The following is a 12,942-nucleotide window of genomic DNA, read 5'->3' as shown; positions in this document are numbered from 1 at the left end:
CCTAGCACACGGCTGACCCGGGTTTGATTCCTCCTTCTCTCTTAGAGAGCACAGCAAGCTACCAAGAGTATCCGCCCTCACGGCAGAGCCTGGCAAGCTACCCGTGGTGTATTCCATATGCCAAAAACAGTAACAACAAGTCTCACAATGGAGATGTTACTGGTGCCCACTCGAGCAAATCGATGAACAACAAGAGGGCAGTGCAGTGCAGTGCAGTGCAGTCACTCCTTTTTAGAAGCATTCTGCTGTCTCATCTCACATGGCAAATCCAAAGATACATAGAAATGGTCATTTGAGTCTAACCTTTAAAAACAACTTCACTTATTGTTGTTGTGTTTGGCATGTTGAGTGCATCATGGGTAGCTTGCCAGGCTTTACTAAAATAAATAAACAATATATAAATAAAAATTAACAAAAGAAACTTGTGGGAACACAAAACAATGAAGACTGGCCAAAGAAAGTGTGTTACCACAGAATAATCAAGAAACTTGCATGTAGTTGTGTTCATTCTTAGTTTTTGATATGTAATAGACCATAATGATTCAGTACTTGGGTTAGCTGGAATATTTAGCTTCAATCCTGCTAAAATCCATTGTCCATTCTCTTATCATAGGCAAGGTTTTTATTTTTATTTGAAGCTAAATTTCTTTTTCAGGAAAATTGGAGCAATAATAGCTATTCTCTTATGATAATCGCTACTTACTCTCTGATATAAAATACTCTCTTACATAAAGTTTGACTTACTCTCTGATATCATATAGAGAACAAAAGGTATTATCTATTACACTTTCCAGTAATTTTGAAACAAAGAAACCTGCTTTGTAACTATATTTGGAAGAATATAGTTGCTGGGGGCTGGATAGATAGCACAGCTCGTAGGGCGTTTGCCTTGCACACGGCCAGGATAGTCAACTCAGGTTTCATTCCTCCACCCCTCTCGGAGAGCCTGGCAAGCTACCAAGAGTATTCAGCCTGCACGGTAAGGCCTGGCGAGCTCCCCGTGGTGTGTTCAATGTGCCAAACACAATAACAAGTGTCACAATGGAGATATTACTGGGCCTGCTGGAGCAGGTCAATGAACAATGGGAGGACAGGGACAGTGACAGTGACTAACCGCTGGATTGTGATAAGATTATTTTTTGTGTGATGCTCGTTAAGATGTAATTGAAACAAAAGAAATTAAAAAGTTTAGAAATAAAAAAAATAATAATAAAAATAAAAACAACTTCACAGCCTTGCACACAAGCTCATCCGGGTTCAATTCTTGGCATCCCGTGGGTCCCCCCAAGCAACACCAGGAGTGATTCCTGAGTATTGCAGGGTGTGACCCTTTCCCCCCAAAATAAATAAATAAATAAATAAAAACCACTTCAGAGGTTCCTGCCAAAATGAGGCAGTGCAGTGGAAAGCACCAGAACTGGCAGAGGATGCTCACAATGCTCTGAACTGCCGACGGGATCATGAAATGTCTGTGTGCGTGAATGTGGGTGCCCCTTGGATATTCTGTCTTGGGGAGAGTGACAGTAAATAAAACTGGCCAGTCACCCGCCCACAAACACCGGCTGGAGGTACTCATGGGGATGGTGGCCACATGGCCGCCCGTGGGCAGAGCCTCCACAGCTGTCTGCTCTATGGGCGGCGGCAGAGTTTGGACGTGTCTGAATAGGTTACTTCGGGTCCAACTCAGCACCGCTGTAGGACGCAGGTCCCAGAATTGAGGGGGGTGCCCCAGCTCCCAACCAGGGGGCCACAGCAATTAGCCACTCTTTCTTCCCTGGACCAGTCCACACGGCCCACAGCATATTAAGAAGGAAAAACTCCTTGAGCACCAACTGTCTGGAGGCCCAGAATGGGTGTGTGCCCCCTGCTCAGGCTCTGATGGACTGGTGTCTATGGCCAGTCCAAAGCAGCCTGGCTGTAGTCCTGGTCCCTGCCCGGGGCACTGCTGCTGATGCCACTGGGACCCCGGGGACGTGGCATCGCCAGGTCAACCTGAACCCACAGGGCGAGTGCATCAGCAGCCTGATGGTGCTGCCAGGCATCCTGATACCCCAAAATTCGCCACTGTGCCTCTGGCCAGACTCCAGCAACTCAGGACCAAGTTTCCCGAGAATTAAACCACCAAAAGTTAAGTATTGGAGAGCCATGCCCACAAACCACCTCTGGCTCTGCTATACAAGATCTTTATTGGTCTTGCTTTCGAGACCCATAAATAAATCTTGAAAGAGATCAAAAGCCACAGTGAATCTTGGACCCATGCAAGGCTGAATAGACCAGGGTACATAGAAAGGGGGCAGGTCAGCCTAGTGCCCGCCCAAGTAGAGCTCCTGGCAGCCACTTGCTCCCACAGTCCCAAATCACCAGTCATATGCAAGGCAAACACCCTACCTACCCACCGTACTATCACTCCTGCCCCATAATTTTAAAATTGTTGATTCATTTGGGAGTGTAGGGGTTTAAATAACCTTTATACTTTTTTCTTTGATACTTTGATATCCTTTATACTTTTTTCTTTGATACTTTGATATTTAAAATATGTATATACATATATATAAATTGGATTTTCTCATATTCAAATATTTTTCCAAGAATTATTTTCAATGAGTAAATCTCCTAGTCTTCTGTTTTGTTAAGGTCAGCTATGGAGGAGAGAAAAGTAAGTTTCTGTCTTGGTTTTGGTTTTATGGACACACTCGGCAGTGTTGAGGGCTTATTCCTGACTCTGTACCCAAGAATCACTCCTGGTAGGACTCAGGGGATCCAAATGAGTGTTGGATCAAACCCAGTCAGTCACATGCAAAGCAAACTCCCTATCTGCTGTACTATCTCTCCAGTCCCAAAAGTACAATTTTATAAAAACCAAACACCTTTCTAAATCAAATGTCCTGTGGGTGAGGGCCAGAGAGACAGCACAAGGGCTTAGATGTTTGACTTGCACACAAGCATTTCTGTCTCAGTTCCTGGCACTGCATAGGGTCCCCCCAGCACCACCAGGAGTCATCCTGAAACAGGAGCCAGGGATAACCCATGAGCACACCCAGGTATGGCAAACAAAAGTATTCTGTGGGTGAATTTTCTTATGGCTCCAATTATAATTGTGGATTCTTCTCTCTGACAATCTTCCTTTTGTCCCAATTAGCTCCTATTGGTGAGAGAAATTATAAAATAACGTGCCAGAGAGAGAGAGAGAGAATAATGGGTAAAGCAACTGACTTGTATGAAGCTGACCTGGGTTCAACCCTCAGCACCACATAAGGTACTCTGTGCCCTACCAAGAGCTAGGATTAAACCCTGAGTATCACCTAATGTGGCCCAAAAATGAACTAACAAAGAGAAATTATAGAATAACCAAGGCTGGAGCAATAGCACAGCAGGTAGGGCATTTGCCTTGCATGCAACCAACTGGGTTCGATCCCCAGCATCCCATATGGTCCCCTGAACACGGTCAGGAGTGATTCCTGAGTGCAGAGCCAGTAGTAACCCTTGAGCATTTCTGGGTATGGCCAAGACAAAAAGAAATGCTAGAATAACCATTAAAAGTAAGGCTAGCTGGCTATTTTAAAAAATCATGCAATTAATATAACATGCATAAAACAATAAATGCATATTACTTTTTGATAGTATATGTAGGGACTCAGTACATCTGCATGAATGACTTGCAACCTACACTCTCAGCGTATAGTCTAAGAATACACTAAAAAAATTTCCACTGAATTTCAATGTAGCTGGGAACACGCTGATAAGAATGCACCCCAACATTAATCAGCAAGGTATGGTGTTGGGCAGAGAACTGGCTCCAAGGGCTGAGTGCACTGTGCACGCGGGGAGCCTGGGTTCAATCCCCAACACCATGTCGTCCTCTAAACACTCCTGAGAGAGAAACACCCCCTCCCCCACCCAAGAAGGAGCTAGGAGTAGCCCCGAGCACAGAGTCAGCTGTGGTCCAAAAACAAACAATAATTAAACATGTTACCGAAGCAAACGCTGGCCACAGGTGAGACTATCGTCCATTGAACAATACCTACAGGTGCCAGGTGGAAATATTTTACTTTTTCTCTCTCTTTCCTTCCCTCCCTCCCTCCCTCTATTTCCTTTCCCCCTTCCTTCCTCCCTCTCTCTTCCTCCTTTCCTTTCTTCCTGCCTCTCTCTCTTCTTCTCTTTCCCTCCCTTTCTCGCTCCCTCCCTTCTTCCTTTCTTTCCTTCCTCTCCCACTCCCTCTCTATGCAGCAAAGCAGTCAACAAAGGGACATGCTCACCAGGACCAGATGTCTCCAAACTCAGTCCTCACCTCTCCTGGTGCTCCCAGAGAGCACTGGCAAGTGAGTGAGCTGCGCCTTGCAGGCATCATCCCCGGGCTTGCGGGGATGCTGAGAAGTTCAAAGGAGAAGGCGGTCTATTGCCACTATCCTGTTCACGCTCAGAAAACTTTCTGCTGCAGGGGGCTGCCGGTGCCTTTAAGTTTCTGACAAAAGCATCCTATAACTACAGGCGCATCCAATGCTCAGCAAGCGAGAGGAAGCCACCCAGAAACCAGCATTCTCCTGCTTGGGCTGATAATGCGAGAGGACAGTTCAGCAGAAAGCCACCAATCAATTCTGGAAAAGGAGGCCAAAGGGCAACAGAAAGGATGTGCCTGGGGTAGAGCAGTAACCAAATTAACCATCAAGATACGGTGACTGGACTTACACAGCGGAGATGCTCAGTTCTGATGGATTAGTAGCTGAATCGGGGATCTGTGTAGGGAAATACTAAGCAGAGAAGAAAAGGGAAAAAGGAAAGAAACTGGACAGTCATTAACTCTGGGGGGAAAAGTCACATCAATAAACAGTTTATCATAATGCACTACACATTTCAGTCTCAAAAGGTCACAACAATCTTAGTAAGAAGTTCCATGACCGCACCTAATTCTGATTCATCCCGACTGACTGAGCAGGTACTTATCTACAGAAGACGTGAGAAAGGAAAAGGAATTCAGATTGGGGGGTAGGGGGGGTGCGGGAGGGCAGAGAAGTGGTGGTGAGAGGCCAGGGAAGTAATCCAGACCCTCAACTGAAAAAATAGAATAATGGCAGTCAAGTCATGCTAGTTAGAAGGCTACAGAGCAGAAGAAACTAGGAGTTAAAAATGATTATCGGGAAGCGTTCAGCATAAGAGAAAAAACACATGGAGGGTGCGGGATCCCGGAGGAAAAAGAAAAAAGAAAAAACAGGTTCCAAAAAGATCACCCGCAAGTTCCAGATGGAGTAGGTGCCGCATCCCACCTCCCCCAGATGGAACCCCGGTGACCAGAAGCCTCTACAAACACAGCTCGAGTATGCGGGAACGAGGACTTTTTCTCAAAACCGTGCGGCCGCTTACGCGGCCGCGCGACATCTATATACAAAGTGATCAATAAGAAGTAAACCACCCAATCTTTCTCCCTGAAAGTCAGAGTTAAGTTTGGAGCACGGCCACAGCCCCAGAAACACAAGGACTTAATGCAGAACCCAGCAGCTTAGAGCAGAAAAGTGAAAGGACTATGCGTTAATCCAGGCCATCAAGTCTGCCGGAGGGGAAAGGGTGTTGCCCCATTCGCCCTCTCTTCTCTGGAAAGAAGGATGGCGGCCACATGGGAGCCTTGTGGACAGCAGGTATGAGCCGGGGGTGTGGGGGCGACTAAAACCTCATGGGAAGGGGGGCGTTCTGGTCCGTCCTTCACGCCCTACCGAGGTCACCAGCTGCCCCCCACGAGCGGTTCTCCAGCACGGCCACAGCCCCAGAAGCACAAGGGCTTAATGCAGAACCCAGCAGCTTGGAGCAGAAAAGTGAAAGGACTATGCGTTAATCCAGGCCATCAAGTCTGCCCAGAGGGGAAAGGGTGTTGCTCCCTTCCGCCCTCCTCCCTCTGGAAAGAAAGATGGTGGCCACATGGGAGCCTTGCGGACAGCAGGTATGAGCCGGGGATGTGGGGGCGACTAAAACCTCATGGGAAGGGGGGCGTTCCGGTCCGTCCTTCACGCCCTACCGAGGTCACCAGTCACCCCCCACAAGCGGCTCTCCAGCTCAGCCACGGCCCCAGAAGCACAAGGACTTAATGCAGAACCCAGCAGCTTGGAGCAGAAAAGTGAATGGACTATGCGTTGACCCAGGCCATCAAGTCTGCCGGAGGGGAAAGGGTGTTGCCCCATTCGCCCTCTCCTCTCTGGAAAGAAAGATGGCGGCCACATGGGAGCCTTGTGGACAGCAGGTATGAGCCGGGAGTGTGGGGGCGACTAAAACCTCATGGGAAGGGGGGCGTTCCGGTCCGTCCTTCACGCCCTACCGAGGTCACCAGTTGCCCCCCACGAGCGGCTCTCCAGCACGGCCACAGCCCCAGAAGCACAAGGGCTTAATGCAGAACCCAGCAGCTTGGAGCAGAAAAGTGAAAGGACTATGCGTTAATCCAGGCAATCATTTCTGCCCAGAGGGGAAAGGGTGTTGCTCCCTTCCGCCCTCCTCCCTCTGGAAAGAAAGATGGCGGCCACATGGGAGCCTTGTGGACAGCAGGTATGAGCCGGGGGTGTGGGGGCGACTAAAACCTCATGGGAAGGGGGGCGTTCCGGTCCGTCCTTCACGCCCTACCGAGGTCACCAGTCACCCCCCACGAGCGGCTCTCCAGCACAGCCACGGCCCCAGAAGCACAAGGACTTAATGCAGAACCCAGCAGCTTGGAGCAGAAAAGTGAATGGACTATGCGTTGACCCAGGCCATCAAGTCTGCCGGAGGGGAAAGGGTGTTGCCCCATTCGCCCTCCCCTCTCTGGAAAGAAAGATGGCGGCCACATGGGAGCCTTGTGGACAGCAGGTATGAGCCGGGAGTGTGGGGGCGACTAAAACCTCATGGGAAGGGGGGCGTTCCGGTCCGGCCTTCACGCCCTACCGAGGTCACCAGTTGCCCCCCATGAGCGGCTCTCCAGCACAGCCACGGCCCCAGAAGCACAAGGACTTAATGCAGAACCCAGCAGCTTGGAGCAGAAAAGTGAACGGACTATGCGTTGACCCAGGCCATCAAGTCTGCCGGAGGGGGAAGGGTGTTGCCCCATTCGCCCTCTCCTCTCTGGAAAGAAAGATGGCGGCCACATGGGAGCCTTGTGGACAGCAGGTATGAGCCGGGGGAGTGGGGGTGACTAAAACCTCATGGGTCGGGGGGCGTTCTGGTCCGTCCTTCACGCCCTACCGAGGCCACAAGTCGCCCCCCGCGAGCGGCTCTCCAGCACGGCCATGGCCCCAGAAGCACAAGGACTTAATGCAGAACCCAGCAGCTTGGAGCAGAAAAGTGAACGGACTATGCGTTGATCCAGCCCATCAAGTCTGCCGGAGGGGAAAGGGTGTTGCCCCATTCGCCCTCTCCTCTCTGGAAAGAAAGATGGTGGCCACATGGGTGCCTTGTGGACAGCAGGTATGAGCCGGGAGTGTGGGGGCGACTAAAACCTCATGGGAAGGGGGGCGTTTCGCTCCGCCCTTCACGCCCTACCGAGGCCACCGGTTGCCCCCCGCGAGCGGCTCTCCAGCACGGCCAAGACTCCAGAACACAGAAACCAGTTTCTTAACTATCTGACTTTCAGTAGAAATACTTCCAGGGTCAATAGGTAAAATAGCAGAAATCCAAAACCAACATTTAATTCTTTAACCCAGCTGTAGAAAGCAAATCACTTCACAATGCTTTTTCAGCATGTCTGATCTGGGGGGGGGGGTGGGGGTAAACTCTAAATAATAGTGGTGAATCTTTTATTGAAACAATGAATCTAATCAAAGCAGATAGAGTGTTAACTAGAATTCATCTGCCTCACAGGGACGGGGAGGGGTGGGGGGTGGGGTTTTATTGGGGTTCTTCATGGTAAAAAATAAGTATTGGTAAAGGGAAATGTGTTTGATATTTGCATTACTGAAACATAAACCTGAAAGCTTTGTAACCTTTCCCACAGTGATTAAATAAATAAAAAAATAAATAAAAAAAAAAGAAAAAAAATGATTATCGTCATGGGGCAAGAATCAAGACCCAAGAGATAGTACATGGGTTAAGGCACTTGCTTTGTGCGTGCCTGACCCACAGTGGGTTCTATCCCTGGCACTACATAATGATGCTCCAAGCACTGCCAGGAGTAACCTCTAAGCCCGGAGTCAGGAAATGCCCAAAACAAACAAAAGTGTAGGGAGAGACTTGGCAGGAGAATCCATGATCTCTTCTAAACCTCTTAAGTCCAATTCGACTCTTTTTAAACCGTGCGCTTATATTAACTTTGAAAAATAAATCTTAAAAGCAAATCAAAATAAGGGAAAAAATCAGGTGACGAAAAAAGTATAAGACTTTCCAAAACCAAGTTTTAAAAATGCTTTTTAAAAAGGGGGGCGGGGGAGGGATTAAGAAGTGATGGATGGCCAGGGTGCCAAGATCAAACACGTAACAGACGGCTCAAAGGGCTGCAGCATATGCTTGGCATGCAGGAGTTCTGGGTTCCATCTCAGACAAGTGCCAACACTCCTCCTCTGCCAAAAGAAAGAAAAGGGCAACCAGAGTATTCCAAAGAGCTGAGCACAGCCACCTGTCTCATGCGTTAAGAATTAAATGGAGGGGCTGGAGCGATGGCACAGCAGATACAGTGTTTGCCTTACACACGGCCAATTCTGGGTTCAATTCTCAGCATCCCATAGGTCTCCTGAACACCGCCAGGAGTAATTCCTGAGTGCAGAGCCAGAAGCAACCCCTGTGCATCACTGGGTGTGACCCAAAAAGAAAAATAATAATAATAATAATAATAAAGAATGAAATGGAGGGGTTGGAGTGATAGCACAGTGGGGTAGGGTATTTGCTTTGCATGCAGCCAACCTGGGTTTGGTACCCAGCATCCCATATGGTCCCCTAAGCACCACCAGGAGTAATTCCTGAGTGCAGAGCCAGGAGCAACCCCTGTGCATCGCCGGGCATGACCCAGATAGCCAAAAAAAAAAAAAAAAAGAATGAAATGGAGCTCAGAGAGCTCAGTGTTTGCTAATAGGTGTGTGTGGAAGCAGAAGTTTGAGTCTCTCCTTAGCATTTGCAGCAGTGCAGCCCGACAAAGATCAGGAGGCAATTCAGATCCTCGAGGTTCAGCTCCCAGGAAGAGGCCCAGGAGCAGAGAAGGCAAGAGTCAGGGTCGTCTCAAAGAAAACCCCATGCCACCCCTCTGCACTGGCCACAGCCTCCCCACCTCCCTGGGAGGAGGAGCCCATGAGTCTGGACTCAGCTATTGTGTCTGTGCCACGAATCCTCTCACTGATGATACTGAAGCACACGAGCAGTGGATACTCTCTCTTAGAGCAAGAATGAGGGAGTGGAAGCGGGTTTGCCTAAGAAAGTCCTGAACAAGGCAAGCCTCCTCGGCTGAGCACACAAAGAATCTCGAGGAAGCAGCACTCGACGTTTGGAGGACCCTGATGCTCTCCTTGAATCCTCCAGGGAGGTCAGGCTTGTGAACTGCTCCCATTCGCTTACCGCCAGCCCTGCCATGCCAGGCTCACTGCTAACTCAACCTCTGGGCTCAGCTGAGACCCTGGTTTTCTGAGGAGCCTCCTCCTGGGCCCCGAGTATCAGCTCTTCTTTTCCCAGACCTCAACTCAAAATCTGGAGAGAAAATGGCTAAGAAGATCTGCGATGAAAAGAAGCTGGCTAGCGTTTTGGTGGTATTCAAATGCTGCTAATGTCACACATACTTAAACGAAAGCTCTAGAGCCCTTGGTGATATTTTACCGCATATAGAGGTGGAGTCCTGGAAAAAGAGGAACCTCTGAGTTGCTCCCTATAAAGGTTCAAACTCAAATCAGGTTGCCCAGTGCTAAGAGATGATTAACTAGCTGTGCAAATGTGTCAGAAATGATGTGCATTCTTATGTTAGAACTTATATACATTACCTCAGAATCCAATTTAAGTTGTGCCATATAAAATTTCCTCCTTCTATTTGCCTTTTTATCTTGAATAATAATATCACGCCAATTTCTGCTCACTTTCCAAACACTGTAACAAAAAGATCAATCCATATATATACATTTTTTTCCCAAGAGTAAGGATTTTGCATGTGATAACAAAGAGCAACTTGTTTTAAGTGACTTGGACAGTAAACTTAAACTTTAAAACTTACATTAAAAGTATGAGGGTCTGAGCGATAGGGCATTTGCCTTGCACTCCTGCGGACCAGGGTTCAATCCCCAGCACACCATATGGTTCCCCAAGCACCACCAGGGAGTAATTTCTGAATGCAGAGCTAAAAGCCCTGAGCACCGCTGGGTATGACCTCCCCCCCAAATTTTTTTTAACTTACTCTGGAGCAATAGCACAGTGGGTAGGGCATTTGCCTTGCACACGACCAACCCAGGTTCAATTCTTCCGTCCCTCTCGGAGAGCTCGGCAAGCCACTGAGAGTATCCCGCCCACACGACAAAGCCTGGCAAGCTACCCATCACGGTCCTCCTGTTGTTCATGGATTTGCTTGAGCGGGCCCAGTAACATCTCCATCATGAGACTTGTTGTTACTGTGTTTGGCATATCAAATACGTCACGGGGAGCTTGCCAGGCTCTGCTGTGCGGGCGAGATACTCTCGGTAGCTTGCCGGGCTCTCTGAGAGGGGCGGAGGAATCGAACTCGGGTCGGCCATGTTGGCCGCTTGTAAGGCAAATGCCCTACCGCTGTGCTATTGCTCCAGCAAGCTACCCGTAGTGTATTCAATATGCCAAAAACAGTAACATCAAGTCTCACTTCATGTTTCTGGAGCAAGCAGATGCCATTGGGCTACACTGGCATGTGACAGGGACTAATGGAGACGTTATTGGTGCCTGCTCAAGCAAACCGATGAACAACAGGATAACAGTGCTACAGTGCTATAGTGCTACATAAAATTATTTCTTGAGGGTTGAGAAACAGTACAAGAGTACAGACATGCCTTGCATATAGCTAACCCTGGTTCATCCCTGGCATTACTCGAATCCCCACACACCACCTGTGCAAGCCTGGAGGTTACCAGCACCACCAGGGCAGCTGGGGTGAGCCCTAGCCCTGAGTTACCTCAGACTCTGGCACTGAGCTGCCCTGACTGGCCAAGGATCACTAGGCGGGACCACCAGACCCTCTGAGCACTCCCTGGAAGGCCTTTAGTACTGGGTTGGAGAGATACATTAGGGGGCATAGCCTTGCATGCCATAAGGTCCCCGACTTTGAGCCCTAGAAAGCCAGGTGTGGCCCTGGTGGCTCCCTACTGGCCTAATGTCACTGACAGTCCCCTGAACACCGCTTGAGAGACCAAACTCTATTTATGCATATTCCTCGGAGGCCTGGGAGATGGCTCAAAGGGCTAGAGCCTCTCCTGGCACTGCAAGGCCACTGGGAAAGCCCTGGAGAGGCAGATGCCCTGGTCCCAGTATTGGACCTCTGCAAGTAGGTTCCGGCCTCTCAGCACACCTTGGTTCCTTTCCCACCCACCCCATCCCCAAAATTAAAAAAAAAAATTAATTTATCTTCAGGTGTCAGAGAGGTAGCAGAGCAGGTAGTGCACTTACCTTACACACAGGTAACCCAGGGAAGGGAAGGGAAGGGAAGGGAAGGGAAGGGAAGGGAAGGGAAGGGAAGGGAAGGGAAGGGAAGGGAAGGGAAGGGAAGGGAAGGGAAGGGATGAGGAGGGGTGGGAGGGGAGGGATGAGGAGGGGTGGGAGGGGAGGGGAGGGGAAGGATGAAAGAAGAGGGGAGGGGGATGGAGAGAGGGGAAGGGAGAGGAGGTAAGGGGAGGTGAGGGGAGGGAAAAAAGAAGGGAGGGAGGGGAGGGGAGAGGAGGGAGTGGAAGGTGAGAAAGGATATAATGAACTGTTTTAATCTGGTCTTTTTATTACTCTAAATTAACAAATTTAGAGTAATAAATTAACAAATTTATTATCTCATTCCTACTTTGGACAAACTTGCAGGCTGTCGAATGTAGCCTGCCCACAGGGCAGAGTCTGGCAAACTCCCCGTGGCCTACCAAATATGCCAAATACCAGTAACAATGATGGGTCTCATTCTCCTAAAGAGCCCTGAATATAATCTCAGGGCTAGGATGAAAGAGACGTTACTGGGGCCTGCTCGAGGCAATCGACGATTAACAGGATGATGAAATGAAAAAATGAAATGAAAAATTAACAAATGATTTGCAGCAAATAATGGCAGACAGTAGAAAGGAACCGTCGGTTGTTGTGAGGCCACGGGCTCTGCTGCCACTGTCTCTCCCTGTACCTTCTAGGGGGCGGCAAGCACCCTCTAAAGGGGGTAAGTGGACAGCGCATCATGTGTCTCTGCACCAGTTCTCACGTGACCTGGAAGGGGCTCAGCTGGCCAGTTCTAACACTGTAGAGATGGCCAGGGCCAGCTGCTCCCCCCACCACTGGTCTTGCAAGTATGGCACCCACTTTTAACTGGTTCATATCTCCTGATATAATCCTGATAGAAATAGAAAACTCCTATATTACAGCTCTCTTCTTCATTTTTCCCATTTTTATCTGAACATTTTTTTAAAGGGTAGACACTCTCACACCACATAGAGGTGTGTTAATCTGTTTAGGACCTACTTGGCTTCCGTCAGAGAGGGTCCTAGTTATCTTTATTCTAAAACGCCAACCCTTAATCAGAGCGTAGGAAACTGGGTTGAGAGCAGAGAGCTCAGCTGTGGGCCTGTGTCTGAGGGTCCACCTCTCTCCTGGGTGACTGTTAGGAAGTGACTCACCCTCCTGGGCATTTACTTTCTTCGTGGTGAAATGTCAGAAGGTAGAAGACCTCCAGCTCTGAGCCCCTACAATTATCTGCAATAGCCTCCAATGAATGTACTAGGTGGGGGCGGGGGGGGGGGTGTTCATTTAAGGAGTAGCCAGAAAACTAGCAAGAACTCTGAGGCCCAAGTGATAGTATAGCCAGCAGTTCATTGACCCTGC

The 12,942-nt window shown here is 49.0% G+C and overlaps 1 protein-coding gene across 1 annotated transcript in view; it reads right to left on the bottom strand.

Moving 5' to 3' along the window:
- LOC130041786 (F-box only protein 43-like) overlaps window positions 1–12,942 on the bottom strand; it is a 32,800-nt gene that overhangs the window by 716 nt on the left and 19,142 nt on the right. Inside the window, exon 4 of the mRNA XM_056134079.1 lies at window positions 9,906–10,008. Coding sequence (XP_055990054.1) covers window positions 9,906–10,008 — 103 coding nt within the window. The remainder of the gene's footprint in view (window positions 1–9,905; window positions 10,009–12,942) is intronic.

The sequence above is a fragment of the Sorex fumeus genome, unplaced genomic scaffold (genome assembly GCF_029834395.1).
Source record: "Sorex fumeus unplaced genomic scaffold, SorFum_2.1 ptg000002l, whole genome shotgun sequence".
Taxonomy (NCBI): domain Eukaryota; kingdom Metazoa; phylum Chordata; class Mammalia; order Eulipotyphla; family Soricidae; genus Sorex; species Sorex fumeus.
Note: the sequence above shows the minus strand (reverse complement) of the source record. Positions and strands in the feature narration are given on the sequence as shown.